The 17031-nt window shown below is 39.8% G+C and overlaps 1 protein-coding gene across 4 annotated transcripts in view; it reads right to left on the bottom strand.

The window, feature by feature from the left end:
• The window catches only part of itpr2 (inositol 1,4,5-trisphosphate receptor, type 2), an 88505-nt gene that overhangs the window by 29837 nt on the left and 41637 nt on the right, over positions 1 to 17031 (bottom strand). For all 4 annotated transcript variants that reach the window (XM_061821676.1, XM_061821677.1, XM_061821678.1 and 1 more), the window contains 2 exons: positions 16755 to 16897; positions 13112 to 13220 (listed from right to left, as the gene is read on the bottom strand). In XM_061821676.1, coding sequence (XP_061677660.1) covers positions 13112 to 13220; positions 16755 to 16897 — 252 coding nt within the window. The remainder of the gene's footprint in view (positions 1 to 13111; positions 13221 to 16754; positions 16898 to 17031) is intronic.

Here is a 17031-nt window from a genome sequence, read left to right as displayed (position 1 = left end):
CTCCAAAACAAAGAACAGGAAATAAAGTGGCATAAAATTATGTTAAATTGATACACAAAGTTTGACGCAACCAGGCACAAATATGGATAATTTATGCAGTATGTGGGTAGCCAAATGAGGTTGCAGTTGGCAACATTTGCATCTGCAACCCTTAATTATTACCATTCGTCCTCATATGGTGGCCGGGTGTGTTCATTTACTCAGTGGCAACCAATTTATCAGTTATAAAGATGTTTAAATATCAGTATTGTGACAAAATTCATGCATGATAAAATAACATCTACATGTAGGGCAATACAGATTCCAGGCATTAAGCCTTTGTAAATTGCAGCCTTTTCGGTACACCATGAGCCAGGCTATGGTGGTCCTGTCTGAACCAGTATTGGGACCATATATTCATTATACCTTTATGAGAAATTTCAGGTATTACACAGATACACATGAATGATCTAACAACTCTCTTATAAGAATCAACTGATCCCCCTTTTGGGGTTTGACAAGCTCTGTGACTTTTTACAAAAATTAATTACTGATTTGATGGGTAATACATGCAAAAATGTTTTGACATTATATCACTATTCTAACACATAGATCATTTTAGACTTGGGACTATCTGAGTTCCGGGAGACACTAACAATGAGTCCCAGCCTTGAAGCAAAGAGTTTCTGCCACTTATCAAGGAATACGGATCCAGTAATCCTCTGCTTCATCGCGGTTCTTGCTTCACCTCCAGAACTTTAGTTTTGACTAACATAGCTATGCATATGACACACAGTTATAGTTAGCAGTGTCTCCAAATGACTACAGTTCAACTGAGCTGTTGTCTAAATCAGATAAATAACTGGATGAGTCAAAACCATATTCAACGAAACCACAACAAAACTGAGATAATTGTTTTTAGGCAATAAAGAAAAGAGGACTGCTGTTCATAAATACTTGGACTCACTATCTTTAAAAAGAAAAGACCAAGTTTGAAACCTTGGTGTTCTGACAAATTCTGACCTTACTTTCTACAGTCACATCAATTCAATTACTAAAACCGTCTATGACCATCTAGAGAACAAATCCAGAATGAAGGCTTGCACATGTCAAGCAGACCAGGGGAAGCTCACCCATGCTTCGATCTCAAGTTGACTTGATTATTGTAATGGTCTTCTGACTAGACTGCCCCAAAAGAGCATTAAACAGGTGCAGCTCATTCAGAATGCTGCAGCTCGGGTTACATAGAGGTCAGAGCATATAACTCCAACTCCAAAGTCTTTACACTGGCTTGCACTCAGCTTTAGTAAAGATTCTAAAGTTCTGCTACAGGTCTTCTAAATCACTAAATGGTTTAGGTCCTGAATACTGAAAGATATGCTCATGGAATATAAACCCAGTAGAGCTCTGGGATCGACAGACGAGGGTCAAATAGTGGAGCGCAGTCAAAAGCAAAAATGGTGAAGCAGCATTTAGATATTATGCTGCACACGAATGGAATAAGTTGCCAATAGAGGTGACTCAATTGTGAATGTTTTTAAACCTAGGTTAAAAACTCTTTTTCCCATGCTTTTTACCGTATTTTATTCTTTTCATATTTCTTGCACTGTAAAGTGTTTTTGTTTTTTCTTTTATTTCTTTGTTTTTAAATGCTTTTAATCATTGAGTTGCCTTGTGTATGACATGTGCTATTCAAATAGATTTGCTTTGACGTTCTGTTAGTGAAGTGGACTAACAAAAACCTCACAGATTAGCGCTTCACCTTCGTCTCTCAGGTGCTGTGACACGGCGTTATACTCGGTGGAGGGAGACGTCCATGTTACAACAAGCAAGTGCTTAGTGATGTAAGCAGGTTGTGTCATATACGCCACTACCATCTTCAGTCTTCATGACCGTCTTTGCGGTAAACCTGGTTTACCGTTTTGCTTTTCAATGCGCACAATGCTAATTTTGATCAGTTAAGTGCGACGCGAGACCACTTAATTCGAGGCTTGCACACATACGTAGGTTAGCAATGTTGTGCGTCAGAGGGTTGACATCCACAAAGCTTTTTGCATCTCCCATTAATTTTGTGTCTAGGACGCAGAATGCACAAAAGACAACCCTGCTAATACACAATAATCTATTTAGTTTTATTCAGAGAATTACATAATGGAAAAAATTTCAGGTATATTGATAGGTTGAGGGGTACCCATGTACAATTTGAAGTCACCATTAACTAGATGCGCCAATGATACTATAAAAAGGTTTCCTGCATGAATTTTGCCTGGATAATTTCACTTGGAGTGGGTTGCTGCAGCATCCTCAACAGCTAATAATTGACATAATACATCCATCCCTATTTCTATTCCCCATTTCGTCCAATGACTGAGAATCGTTAACCTGACAAGCACAAAAAAAAACACGTGCAGTACAGTAAAATAACTTGACAGATTTAATTGGATAGAACTAATTATTAGGGGTAAAAAGCAAGAATGCCGAGCTGGGAAATGTGGCTTAAAATTCATATCACAGGGTAAACTGAATCCTTCATAGTAACAGTATAGAGCGCCATACAAACGGTAGTGTAATAACCTTATACTTTAAGTACAAAACAAGAAAAAAGTAAAATAGTTATTTTACAGCTCCCAAAAGTCAATCGTGCAAACAAATGAACATTTCATTGCATACATATTAAGTATTCAATAATATACTTAACATTTTAGTATGTTAGTGGTAATTTATTTCCAGTTTCAGACGTGGGTGTGTAGCTATGTAGTATCTTCTCTCCAGACAACAATTATTTTATTATAATTATATTTCTAATTTGCCTGCTAATTTGTTCTTCAACGTTGGTAACATTTTTCATGTCAGATGTGTGAAAAATGTAGTATGTAAGCCAAGAAGTGTTTCTCAATTACATGTACTGTAACAATAGTGACACTATTTTGACTGACTGCATATTGCGTCTTTGCAAGTACAAATTGGAGCTTCACAGAGAACTCCATTAAGTTTTAAGAGAAGAAACAGTAGAATGTCAAAACACCAACATTTTCAAAGAAAGTGTTGATTTCATTGTACATATCGATAAAACTTGTCAGCATCTGTAATGGGGCTGCATGATATAGTGTGTGATCATTGATATTGCAATGTGCACATGCAGAATAATCACTTTGCAAGGTTTTGAGAATATTGTGGGAGAATGCAAACATGCACATCATTTGAACAATCATTTGTCCTGTGAAAAGTTTAAAGACAGAAAAACATCCCCCAAATAGAAGGCAAAAAGTAAAATCTTCAAGTTGTTTATCCTTCCTAAGTGTAGTTTATTGTAAAACAAAAATAACCTACGAATGTCCGCTAATCTAAGTGCTAACACACAGGAATGAGAAAACCTAGACAAGATTAGCACTGCTGTTACGCTAAATTATATTCCTTCAAAAAACACACAGAACTAACGTGCATGTGATATGGTGTTTTTTCACTAATAAGTTCCACAGACTTGCTTTAGGCTAATTGCTTGTCCTGGGACCACTGATAAATAACTAACACAGGCTATATTAAGAGAACAACTCACAGAGTCGTACAAGTTTTTCGACACTACAAAAACGTCTGACCACACCACTCATTTACAATGACTTGCTCATTTTCCACATTCTGTCCTGTCCTTTTCCTTCCTACCTAATCTTGCCCAATTCTTTCGTCATTACACGTCTTCACTGTCTGACCTTCACGTCCTCAAATAAAAACAGAAATTGATTTTTGTAACGTTTCTTACGCTCAAATATTTAGAGTAACTACACCGCTATTCTACTTGTCCATTCTGCTGCTCTTCCTGTCCCCTAATACCCTTATAATTCCTGCTGCACTTTCAATTAACACTAGAAAAAAATTAAACAATGAATAAGAAGAGGGAGTATTTCAAAATCTGCTGTTGTGCACTAAAACTGTTCCAGCACAACAGGCCTACATATCCACCATTCTACATGGCCAAGCAGCTGAATAAGGTCAGTTTAAGAAAAACAGAGCAGCCTAGAGGTGTGGTATCATCCCCAGGTGATCGGGGGAGGACATTTTTGGACTGTCTATTCTTACTGTATATATTCCATTCTTATGGATACAGCTCACAGCTAGTGGTAGCACTAACATATGTATGTAAACATGCTCTCGTTTGCTCAATTCATGCTCTAAAGCTTCTTTAAGGTTTGTGTGTCCAAGCAAATGTTGACAATGTAAAACAAGGCAGGCAATGCGCCGTTTCAAGACACAATCATATTGGTTGAGTTTATGTAATACTCTAATGTTTGAGGGTGTGCCTTCACATTGTCACACTTCATGGATCACACCCCACAAAATATCAAGCATGCTAGACATTTCGTTTTGGCGTCATAGGGGCAATTCGTTGGTTGTGGATTATCTCACACTGCAGGGAGTTTTGTGATTCCTGACAAAATACGTCAGACCCAATCTGGAAATCCAGCCAGGATGGCAAATCGGGCAAATAAACGAGGCTAAAATCTTGTTGTCAAATCCAGGCACAAGGCACACACAGCAATATGTATTGTTTAAACGAATGCACTTAAGTATAAAATATGCCCAAAAATATGGAATTTTTTTTGTTTACATCACATGTTATGCAGCTTTTTTTTTTTTTTTTTTTTTTTTTTAATCACTGCAATATATATTGCAGGATTACAGCACAAAAAATGGCAATGGCATTCTCCCCCAATATCTTGGAGCCCTGATGAGTAAGGTACGTGGTGACCTGACACACTGCCAATAAATATTTTTTCCCTGAGGAAGGAGAGAAACTTGTGTTTATTTGGTGAAATGCATTATTTTAATTCCTGCAAAAGATCACTAATCGGTAACAACAAAATAGCTGAATGACTTTAAGAGAAAGAAATTCTATGCTGGTTAACAGTTGAAGAGTCATTTTTATTTACCTGTTATCTTCAAAATACTTTTTACAAGACAAATTTAGGATTACTAGTGATAGTTGTATGTTAACAAGTTAATTACTGTATATGATGCTTTACATAGTTTCAATACGTTTGGCTGTTGTGCTCTCGCTAAACCTACTCAACTAATAAGTGGCCACACTCCAGGATCTCATGAAATGCCGGATATTATTCACATGCCCTTGGTAACAATGTTTGAGATGCACTGCCATGCCACAAAAATAAATAAATAAACAAACAAATAAATACATAAATACACAAATAAATAAATAGATAGATGGAAACTTAACCAGAAAATAGGCACATCAGCAAAACAATTTAGGCACACGTGTGAGAGCAACTGGGGAGACTGATTCAAGGAAGTTTGAGAAATGCGGCATAAACAAGCATACAAAAGACGATTAGCTGGAGAGTTCCACGTGATTCTTTCAACCACATTAAACTGGAAAGACTGATATGGTAAAAATAAATTTGTCTCAAAGCAAGTCATGTTTGTTTCAAATGAACTGATAAGGAAAAAAGTATATGACAAATTTGTTTGTTTTCCTGAACAGTTTGACAAATGGGCAGAATATCGCATCCAGATCATTTCAATATGCAGGGTTGACTATACAAGTAATACTGAACGTTTGAATTGACTGTGATTATCTTTGTCATGGGTGACAAAGAGGAACAGAAAGGCTGACTTGACGCCACACAAATTATGTAAGAGGACAACTTGGATGATGTCTCACAGGATGTGCTAAATGACACCCTTGACAGCAATAACTGCAACCAAGCATTTGCGTTATCAGCATCTCAATTTGATCCAAATCCAAACTTTGACTTGGCCACTCCAAAACATTCATTTTTTCTTTTTTTCCTTTTGAGCCATTCAGAGGTGGCTTGTTGATGTGTTTCGGATCGTTATCTTGCTGCATGATCCAAAAATGCTTGAGTTTGAGGGGACAAACGTTCTCCTGCAGGATTTTCTGGTCCAGGGCAGAGTTCATTGTTCCAAAGGGAGCAAAACACCCCCAGACCATCACACAGCAAGCACCATGCATCACTATTGACATAATGTTCTTTTTATCAATTACTGTGCTATTTTTACCTCAGATGTTATGGGCCCCACACCTTTAAAAAAAAAGTCCAAAGCTTATTTCTCCAAAAGGCTTGAGAATCATCAAGATGTTTTTTGGCAAATGTGAGACGAGTCTTTGTATTCTATGCTGACAACATGAGTTTCCATATAGGAACTCTCCTATGGATGGCATTTTTGGCCAGTGTCTTTCTTATGGCAGAGTTATGAACACTGACCTTAACTGAGGCCAGCGAGGCCTGCATGTCTTTAGATGTTCTTAGAGGTTCTTTTGTGACCTCCTCAACGCTTCGAAATGTTTGCAACCTTTTCCAGACTGATAGATTCAATTTTTCTTCTCATTTCTTCTTGAATTTCTTTCGAACTTGGCATGATGCATTAGTTCTTGAGATCTTGTAGCATACTTCACATTCTCTGACATTCTATTTAAGTGATTTCTTGATTCAACAACTATGGAGGTAATCTTCCATTGTAACATGATGCCAATTTTGTCTTGAAATTGTTGTCACACCTCTGTTGGGAGACTTTTACATTATTGGTGTGTTCACTGAAGGAGTCGTCTCCTCACGCATCACTATTTGCATATCAGATGTTGACCAAAACTGGCCACTTAGGTGCTTGAGATGTATCTGCACCATCTGCACATTAGCGCTGCCCTGAAATGCTAGAGGACTCTGCATCATTTGCACAATTATCAAAAAACAAAAAAAGTAAGAGAATTACCATATTAGCTTTCATTGCTCAGTGACTCTCCAAACTGTGTTTTGTTTTTATGCCACAAAAACATTTTTTTGTCAAACGGGTCTGTTGTTGTATAGAGTGGCTCCAACAACCGGAGACAAATGCCTTGTATTTGTATGTTCCCTTCGACTGGATTTTCCTACTGCTATAAAAGTGCTCCACCTAAATCACCCTTCTATTTCAAAAATATCTGTCAAGGTGCTGAGACCCACTAACTGCTATTGTTCTTTATTCTTAATGTTTGCTTATTATTTTTTGTATAATTTAATACATTCATAATCCTCAATCAAATTATAGCTATTTAGTTCACCTTATTGGTAGTGAAGTATGGTGTTCTACACATTTAAATTGAAAATCTGTCACGATTTTTCTTTGTTGGTGGTGAGAACAAAAATTTTAAAAATTAAAAAAATATATATGTCAATGCACTGCAGATGAGCTCAATTAATGGATGGTACTTTTTATAATGTATTCCATTTGTTCATGCAATATGTGAGACTTATAAATCTGTGCAGTGTGTATTAAAAAAAGAAATTGATCCCCCATTTAATAAGTGCACTCAAGAGACCTGAGTTTTACACACACACACACACACACACACACACACACACACACACACACACACACACACACAACACACACACACACACACACACACACACACACCACACACACACCACACACACACACACACCACACACCACACACACACACACACACACACACACACACACACAGAGAGAGAGAGAGAGAGAGAGAGAGAGAGAGAGACAGACAGACAGAGACAGAGAGAGAGAGAGAGACAGAGAGAAAGACAGAGAGAGAGAGAGAGAGAGAGAGGAGAGAGAGAGAGAGAAACTTCCTATGCCCAGTCACGGCCGGAGTAGATAAACAACACGTGCTGATCTCGTCACCGTGGATACCAGAACATAATATGCTCTAAGAGACACCTGTCAGATTGATCAAGGATGCTCTTTCTTCTGCTATTAAGACTTTCACTATAGAGCTTTTGCCATGAGCATTTTTGGCTTACTAAATTACATTTCTTATTCAGGGTCAACGAGTTCAAACTGACTGACTTCAACTTTCTTCCTCAGCAGAGCAGTCAGTGTAAATTCAAACCAAAGTCAAAGCATGTGAGCGGTCCAAGAGCTCATCATCCCTTTCCCCACCTGCCTGCAACGCTGCGTGTGGATGAACTTAAGCCGTAGGTGTCAAACTCAAAGCCCAGGGACCAGATGCAGCCCGGAACATCATTTTGTGTGGCCTGCGAAAGCAATTCATGCTTGTCAACATCCATGGTTTTTGCTCAAATCTGTACCCAAATTCCAGATTCCTAGAATGATAAACAATAACTTTAAGATGTTGCATTTTACTGTTGCCAAATGTTTTTTTTCTACAGTAACAAACAATCCTTGAAAAAAAAAACTCAACTTTTTCTGATTTCAAAACAAGTTATCCCTCAATTTGTTGTGTACCATAATAGTAATTGTATGATTTGGTGCTGAAGCATTTAGATGATTTCACTCTTCTAATGGCTCTCTGAGGGAAATCATAAACACAATGCGGCCCAGATACCAAAACCAGTTTGACAACCCTGACTTAAGCCATGCTCCACCACTGCCATTCCCAGACACACAAGCAGGAAAATCTCAAATTTAGGGACAGCCAGCATTGCAATCCATCCTTGGAATGTATGTAACTGCAAGTATCTTAGCAAGGCTTTCCATATACATGTGCGCACGCAATGTGTTTAGCATCTAGCTGATGGTAATCTGTAAATCTGCTTTGCCTCGGGCAGGTGTTAAATAGGACAGACAGTGTGAATGACAGACCTAAAAGGGATGAGTGTGAAAGAATAAGAAAGGAGCAGAGAGTGTGAGTGGCAAAAATAAATATCCCAAGGCACGCAGCCATGCGCATTGCATGATATCTATATAATCTACAATGTTTACCATACACCAGAAAATATTACTTTATTCTACTCACTTTAAAGGATATCTTGAGATAATTTCCTTGAAAAAAAAATGCTACTCCAAACCAGGGTCCTGTGGCATACTATTGTGCAGTGTCTGATGATCCAGGGTGCCACAGGAAATGATCCATTTCAATTAATTTGTCAGAAAATGTGTTGAAGTACTAATACATGTCAGCAATTTATAGTGCAACAGAACAATCATATTCTTTCATTTGATGGCAGAATATATCATAAACCTCTTGCCGTTCATAAAAAGACTAACTCATAAACTTTGTGTTTTATTAAACAGGCCCACATTATATAACAAGTAAGTACATTTCTGGAATACATTTAGATCAGATCATTTTTTTCGTATTGATACTTTGATACTCGTATTGATACTGGTATTGATACGTTACCAAATTTAATGGTTACCTTGGTTCAATTATGGTTCGAAAACACGATAGACAACATAATGAGCTCATACATGCTAAATCGAAGATGCGTTTGGGAGTGCTAGCAAGGCCAACTGGATTGGTGATGGATAGCTGTCCCACTGCAACCAAACCACGCAAGTATTTTTTTTTAAACCGGGAAGCACCAAGTTCAAGGACACTCACATTTTAAGCTTCAGCTAACGTGATATACTGAGGCGAAAAACAGTATCACGAGTTTGAACAAAGGACAACAAAGATTACAAGTGTGAAAGGATCTGTTAAAGGTTAATACTGTATATCTATGTTAATATTAAAACCTTTATATTCCCCCCCAAAACACTTTATTTTCCAAACAGGAGTGTATTTATTTCACGTAAATAATGAAGTATCGTTAACAGTTTTATTTCTTTTCCTCCCACAACCCACAGTCGCTTCCACTCAAAGCCATAAAATATTTAGAAAGTTGCCCGTATCCGTCTTCGATTCCTCTGCTGACCGATCAGTGAGCAGTGCAATAAGATAACCGAGGTGTACAGAAAGTGATGGACTCAGACAAAGCCAGAAGGGGAAACTAAAGGAGGAAGAGAGCACCAGCGAGCAGACAGAGAAAGGAGACGAAAGAGGGAGGGATGACGGGAGGGTGGGCAGGGTGTGTGAGTGAGAACGCGATGGTCCACGTGACGTTGGCTCAGCTACTGCAGGCTATTACATAAGTCCAACCCCTGCCCTCTCTCCTCATGGACTGAGCAGACGCCACTTCTCTCCAATCCCTCACTCTGCAGCTGCACTTTTTTCCCCCCTCTTCGGCTCACATGGATCCTCACATGGCTGCCTCCCTCTCTTCCTCCTCAACCCTCCTCCTGCCATCTTGCTCACTCGCTCACCCCCCACCAACTCATTGCACCCCTGGGGAGCCACCAGCCTCTAATGCTAATGTTGTCACTCAGTCTCCTTCTCCCTGTCTGTTTTTATCTGTCTGTCTGTCTTGTCTCTCATTATTTCCATCAACTTCTTTCACTCTCTCTGCCTCCCTCTGTGCAATGAGGCTGCAGCTCCACGCTCAGGGCTACGAGGATATGACAGAGAGGCCACAGAGACATGCTTGAGCACACACACCTACAGAAACCGATATTTATCCTACCACTGCCGCATTGTCTAACTTTTGGAATGCCCCGTTCCACAGTTTCAAAAGAGACTCGCCACAGTGAAGCTCTCTGATCTTATTCCGTATTATTGTGAAATGATTGGATTTAATGTACACAGACATATAGCAGAATATGTAAATACCTCCTAGGTAAGAGGAATGTCTCCATTCATTTAAATCACTTGTCATCATCCGAAAATAAAACACTGGCAGAGATTTATAGAAAATGTTGCATGTTGATTATTGATCTATTTCTTAATTATTGTAAGAATTAGCAGAATCTGTGTCTTCACATAAATGATTAATTAATGACCTTTGATAATATTAATGGTCATTTCAGCAAATTTCAGAGGGGGCCTTACAATGGACATGGAAAGACCTCTGTCTGAAAGTGGTGACCTCTGATATAAACACTACAACTATACGAGCCTTAAGTCAGAATATGATTAGACTGAATAGGTCACCCCGCCTTGAGGAGTCCTTATCGTGGTGGAGGGGTTTCAGAGTCCCAATGATCCTAGGAGCTAAGTTTTCAGGCACTTTATCCCAAGGTAGGGTCACCCACGGTAAACAGGTCTGAGGTGAGGGACCAGTCAAAGCACGCTCAAAAACCCTCTATAAAGATGAAAATAAATGAGACAACGTTTTCCCACGCCTGAAAGCAGGCCTCTGAAGTTAGGCCTGGAGGTGGGGGATCAATGGCAAACGCCTGGTGGCCATTAAGTGAGGCCCAAAGAAGCAAAGTGCTTCCCCTTTCCCATGGGCTGACTAGCGGGATGGGCCAAGAGAGTCGGGTGCACAGAAAGTTGGGCAGCAGCCGAAGGCGGGGACATTGGTAATCGAATTCCTGCCTACAGAAGTTTGCTCTATGGATGTGGAATGTCACCTCTCTGAGAGGGTAAGAGCCTGAGCTGGTACGCGAGGTCTAGAAATTCTGGGTATGCATAGTTGGGCTTGGGCTTGCTTCAGCACAGCTTGGGCTCTGGTACAATTCCTCTTTAGAGGTGTTGGAATCTCTCCCACTCTGGAGTTGCCCAGATGAGATACCCCAGACATTTGGTTAAGATTCTCCACACACGCTTCTCTGGCGAGGCATTCTGGGTACGTCCCACTGGATGGATGCCTTGGGGAGACCCAGGACACACTAGAGAGACTATGTCTACCAGCTGGCCTGTGAATGGCTCGGGATCCCCTGTTGGACAAAATGGCCAGGGACTTCCCTGATTAAGTTGCTGCCCCCGTGACCCAACTAAAGAAGTGTACAGGTGCCAAATAAAAAGAAGAAACAACCATGCATCCACATGCAACCGGTACAGCCCTGGTTTAACCTTAATCTCCTGAAGGATTTCTCCCATTTTTCAGGAATTATTCCTGCATTGGGTACCTATTTAAACATTCCACAAGAATTGGGTAACTTTTGTCTCATGCTGACACTTAACTTTGTTGGTGTCACATTTTTATATATTGAAGGGTCCTACAATAGTGTGAATACTAGTAGTAGTTATTGTATTGGTGTTGATTTTTTTTTTTTTTTTCAGTTTGGAAATGCCTGATGATGATGACGATGCATGAAATCGTGCAAAGGAGTGTTTGTGGATGAGGTGCTTGCTTCTCTGGGACTAAGTTCTTGGGCTGGTTTGCTGCATCCGGCACAGAGCGTAAAATATCTGTGATATCTTGAAACTATCGCTGCACTCTGGAACAAAATCTATTGCCTAGTGTCAGAAAGCTTGAGTTCAGATGCAAATCAAGGCTCATGCAACAGGTTAATGTCCAGAACACACAACTAAGTAGACCCAAGAACAGCTTGGAAAAAACATCAAGACGATTCTAAAGAGACCAAATCGAAATCCCACTAAATGTCTGGAAAGTACAAGTAAAAGGTGCTGAAACATGAAATTTGGAAAATGCGCCTACCAAACTCATTCTGCAAAGAAGTGAAAAAGTCTCTAAGGGTTACTTACAGATATTGTTTTAGTGCAGTGATTGCCTAAAATGGTTATGCAAGACAATGTTAAAGTGAACTAAAACTTTTACCAATGCCAGTCTCTTTCTGTTGGTCCACTGAAATTTTAAAAAGACGGATTTTTATTTAATTGCAATGTGTCCATTATTTCGGTGACCATTCGTTTTAACCAAGACCAGTTTGTCTTAGTGAGTTTATTATGAGTCTACAGCTAGATTTGAAAACTTGCCCCTCCATTACAAAGTCAAACTTTTAGTCAATGCTCCCACTAATCCCCAGAATGGTGGCAAAACGATACAGTAGTGATATAACAGCTGTAAAGAACCACCAATACTAACTGTATGTCCGGTGAGGGCTAGCATTACCCACACCACCCTCCATCTTGAGGCAATCCCCTTAACATGTTTAACGACCTGACTTTTGCAGTGCACAGCTTTACTTTCCGATCTGTAATGCACATGAACTCTCCCATGAGGTCACTTCCCTCAATTATGTGCTGTTATTTACTCCCTAACCAAAACCCCTGGATGAACAAGTGTTCTCCACCCACCCCCCTGCAATATTGATTTGCTTGCTCAGAGCTCACCCCTTATCCTCTCCCAGCTTCCCCTTACTTTCTCCCCCTACTCTCTCTCACAGTCTGTGTCCTCAAGTGCCTCTATCCTTACGTAACTCGGAAAGGGCCACGGCATACAGATGAGGGAGATTCTTAGCTCACAGACATAGAAGAAAATGAGGGTTGCTGGTAGCAGCAGAGCACTTCTGACACTTAGAAACAAGACTAAGCAGACTACAAACTGAGAATTTTTCACCTCATTACAAGGGTTTTTTGTCTGTCAGCCTAAAAACGTGGGTGGACTACTCACAGACTCCTGAAACCAATCCTTCTTGTCCAGCATCTCTCGCAGTGTCTTCAGGATCTTGATGCAAAGCTTTTCCTCCTTGTCCATTAGCTTCTTGGTGTGTTTGATCAGCCTGTGAGGGTGATAAAATATCTCAACTCTCATCCCATCTTTTATTTTCTCCGGAGGTGAGATGACATTGACAGATAGTACATCATGTTTCATGATCAATAAGAGAATTTCCGTATTAAAATGTATATTACGTGAGAAACACAAGGGATGTTTATTATCAATCGATGAAGCTGGTGGCATTTTTCTCATCATGCACAGTGCCTTGTGAAAGTATTCAGCCCACTTGAACTATTCAACCTTTTTCCACATTTCAGGCTTCAAACAATTTTTTGTCAAGAATCAACAAGTGGGACACAATCGTGAAGTGGAACGAGATTTTATTGGATATTTTATACTTTTTTAACAAATAAAAAACTGAAAAGTGGGGTGTGCAATATTATCCGGCCCATTTACTTTCAGTGCAGCAAACTCACTCCCGAAGTTCACTGGGGATCTCTGAATGATCCAATGTTCACTGATGATGATAAATAGAATCCACCTATGCGTAATCAAGTGTCCGTATAAATGCACCTGCTCTGTGATCGTCTCAGGGTTCTGTTTAAAGTGGAGAGAGCATCATGAAGCCCAAGGAACACAACAGCCAGGTCCGAGAAACTGTTGTGGAGAAGTTTAAAGCCGGATACAAAAAGATTTCCCAAGCTTTAAACATCTCAAGGAGCTGTGTGCAAGCAATTATATTGAAATGGAAAGAGTATCAGACCACTACAAATCTAGCAAGACCTGACCATACCTCTACACTTTCACCTCGAACAAGGAGACGACTGATCAGAGATGCAGAAGGAAATCACAACTGTCGAGTTCTTTACAGGCCCATGATCACTCTGGATGAATGGCAGAGATCTAGAGTTGAGGTGGGAGAGTCTGTCCGTAGGAGAACAATCAGTCGTACACTGCACAAATCTGGCCTTTATGGAAGTGTCAAGAAGAAAGACAGTTCTCAAGGATATCCATAAAAAGTCTCGTTGAAAGTTTGCCACAAGCTACCTGGGAGACACACCAAACACGAAGAAGAAGGTGCTCTGGTCAGATGAAACCAAAATCGAACTACTTTGGCCACAATGCAAAACAATATGTTTGCCGTAAAAGCAACACAGCTATCACCCTGAACACACCATCCCCACTGTCAAACATGGTGGTGGCAGCCTTGTGATTTGGGCTTGCTTTTCTTCAGCAGGGACAAGATAGATGGTTAAAATTGATGGGAAGATGAATGTAGGCAAATACAGGACCATTCTGGAAGAAAACCGGTTGGTGTCTGCAAAAGACAGACTGACAAAGATTTATCTTCCAACAGGATGATGATCCAAAACATAAAGCCTAATCTACAATGGAAGTGTTCATAAATAAACATATCCAGGTGTTAGAATGGCCAAGTCAAAGTTTAGACCTGAATCCAATCGAGAATCTGTGGGCAGAGCTGAAGACTGCTGTTCACAAACGCTCTCCATCCAACCTCACTCAGCTCGAGCTGTTTTGCAAGGAAGAATGGGCAAGAATTTCAGTCTTTCGATGTGCAAAACTGATAGAGACATACCCCAAACGACTTGCTGTCATAATTGCAGCAAAAGGTGGCGCTACAAAGCATTAATGCAAGGGGGCCGAATATTATGGCACGCCCCACTTTTCAGGTTTTTATCCATTAAAAAAGTTTCAAATATCCCAAAAATGTTGTTCCACTTCACGATTGTGTCCCACTTTGTTGTGGATTCTTGACAACAAAATTACATTTTTTATCTTTATGTTTGAAGCATGAAATGTGGCGAAAGGTCGAAAAGTTCCAGGGGGGCGAATACGCTCACAAGGCACTGTGTTCAGAACACAATATTTGTCATTAACGATCGCATGCACACACACGCGTATCGCCACAACTGCTGTGGGGAAAGCAAAAGAGACTGTAAATAGGAGGCCAGCTTGCTGGAACATGCCTTTATGTGCGTGCGATCAACGTATTGGCCACACCTGAATCAAGCAACAAGATGGAGGATAGGCTAATGTCTTTCTTTATGGCACGTCGTCTAGCGATCGACCAAAACTGCCTTGGCGATCGACACATTGAGCACACCCGCTTTAGAGGATGGTTTAAACATCAGAAATGCACAAATCTCCTTGAAATTGCCACAAAGACGTCATGTTGACCTCTGCGCAAGGGGGGCCTCAATGTGACATCCTGTTTTGTCCGCATCCATGTGAAGTCATTTCATCCTGGATTGGATCTTAAGGGCTGGCTTTTTGCTTCAGATTGGAAACAACCTTCTCCAACATCCCATTGTTTCCTCACATAAAAAAGGTTCAGGTGCATCAAAACTATTAAGTTGTGATGGGATAAAAGCAGCTCCCACATACTGTCAGATATCCTGCTGGAACTGTTATAAAATGGAGTTGATCCAGTGGTCAAGGGTTTAAAATTGTGCATTTATTTAGGCTATTTATTTATTCTCATCATTTATTTATTTGCTTCAGCCTACTGTAAATGGTTTGGTCGTGTTTAATTATGTGGACATCAATCGCAAGATTATATTTTTCTCCACTACCTTTCAGCAAGTCAACTTTTTTTTCTTTTGTGCTTTTATTTCATCAGTTTGATCTGTGGTGTGGGATTTATAAAGTTATTTATCTTTTAGTGGAGCAATTGTTTTGAGTGCCCGTTTAATTTTCCTGTTAAAACCATCCACAATAACAGCCAGTTGGGGGTGAAATATCTGTGGGGGATTCTGTTAAAAGGTATATAAAAGTAATAGTCACTTCAGGATTAAGGTGCCGCTTCCACAATGTGGTCCGGAATATCATTCCAATTCATAGTTAAAAAAATGAATACAAAAGTGATCCGAGATTGCTAAATCCAAAATATGTGTGGTGTGTACTGACAGTCCCAAGGAGAGAAATAGGACTGATGTGTCACCTTTGACATTATATATATTTTAAGTGAAATTCATGCAGTTAAGAACATTAAGATGAGTCTGATGAACTATCAAGTAAAATAAAATCACTGAAAAATAATGACTTGGCTACAACTGTAATGGAAAATAGACCATATTACTAAAAAGTGGTTACTAAAGCAGTGATTCTAAAACAGTGTGCTGGATACATTAGAGTGCCGTGAGGACTCTAAGATGTGCTGTGGGAAGTTATCCAATTTTATGTAATTGCTAAAAAAAAACAAACATTTATTTCTGAGAAATTCTGTATCTTTATTCATCTATTTCTGCCAGTGAGGCACAATGACAGAACAAAAAAATCCTCTTTTATTAGATGATAGCAGGAAGTACATCCAGTAATTAATCTATCCATTTTTGGTGACAATTACTTTTGCTGGTGTGCTGTGGGATTTTTCAATTGTAAAATATGTGCCTTGGCTCTATAAAGGTTGGAAATCACTGTACTAAAAGGACTAGTGCTTGTCAGGTCTATAAAGGCACATGCAGAAAGATGGCAAGATCGCTAAAAACAATGTTCAAAAGATGGGAACGAACCAACATGACCTTTTTTTTTTTTTTATGTTTTACTTGACCTTAAACATGCTGTGACGGTCACTTACTTTGACATGAAAGCTCCACTCTCACAGCGTAGGCGAGCAGCCTCTGGAAACAGCAGCTCAGGACTGTGGAGGACATCCACCAGCACTGAAAACTCGGCCTGAACCATCGGACTGAACTGCTCTTCTAGATGGGACACAACACCCTGCGCAAGAAAAAATAAGTTTTTAAAGCTAAATTTATGTCAATAGTGTGCTAAAGACATGCTTACTTGACTATTTAACTGCCGATCAGGGATTCCCAACTAGCAGTGGAGCTCACACACTCTCGGGGAAACAT

The sequence above is a fragment of the Syngnathoides biaculeatus genome, chromosome 6 (assembly GCF_019802595.1).
Source record: "Syngnathoides biaculeatus isolate LvHL_M chromosome 6, ASM1980259v1, whole genome shotgun sequence".
NCBI lineage: Eukaryota > Metazoa > Chordata > Actinopteri > Syngnathiformes > Syngnathidae > Syngnathoides > Syngnathoides biaculeatus.
The sequence above is the reverse complement of the archived record's forward strand: the minus strand, read 5'-3'. Positions and strand labels throughout refer to the sequence as shown.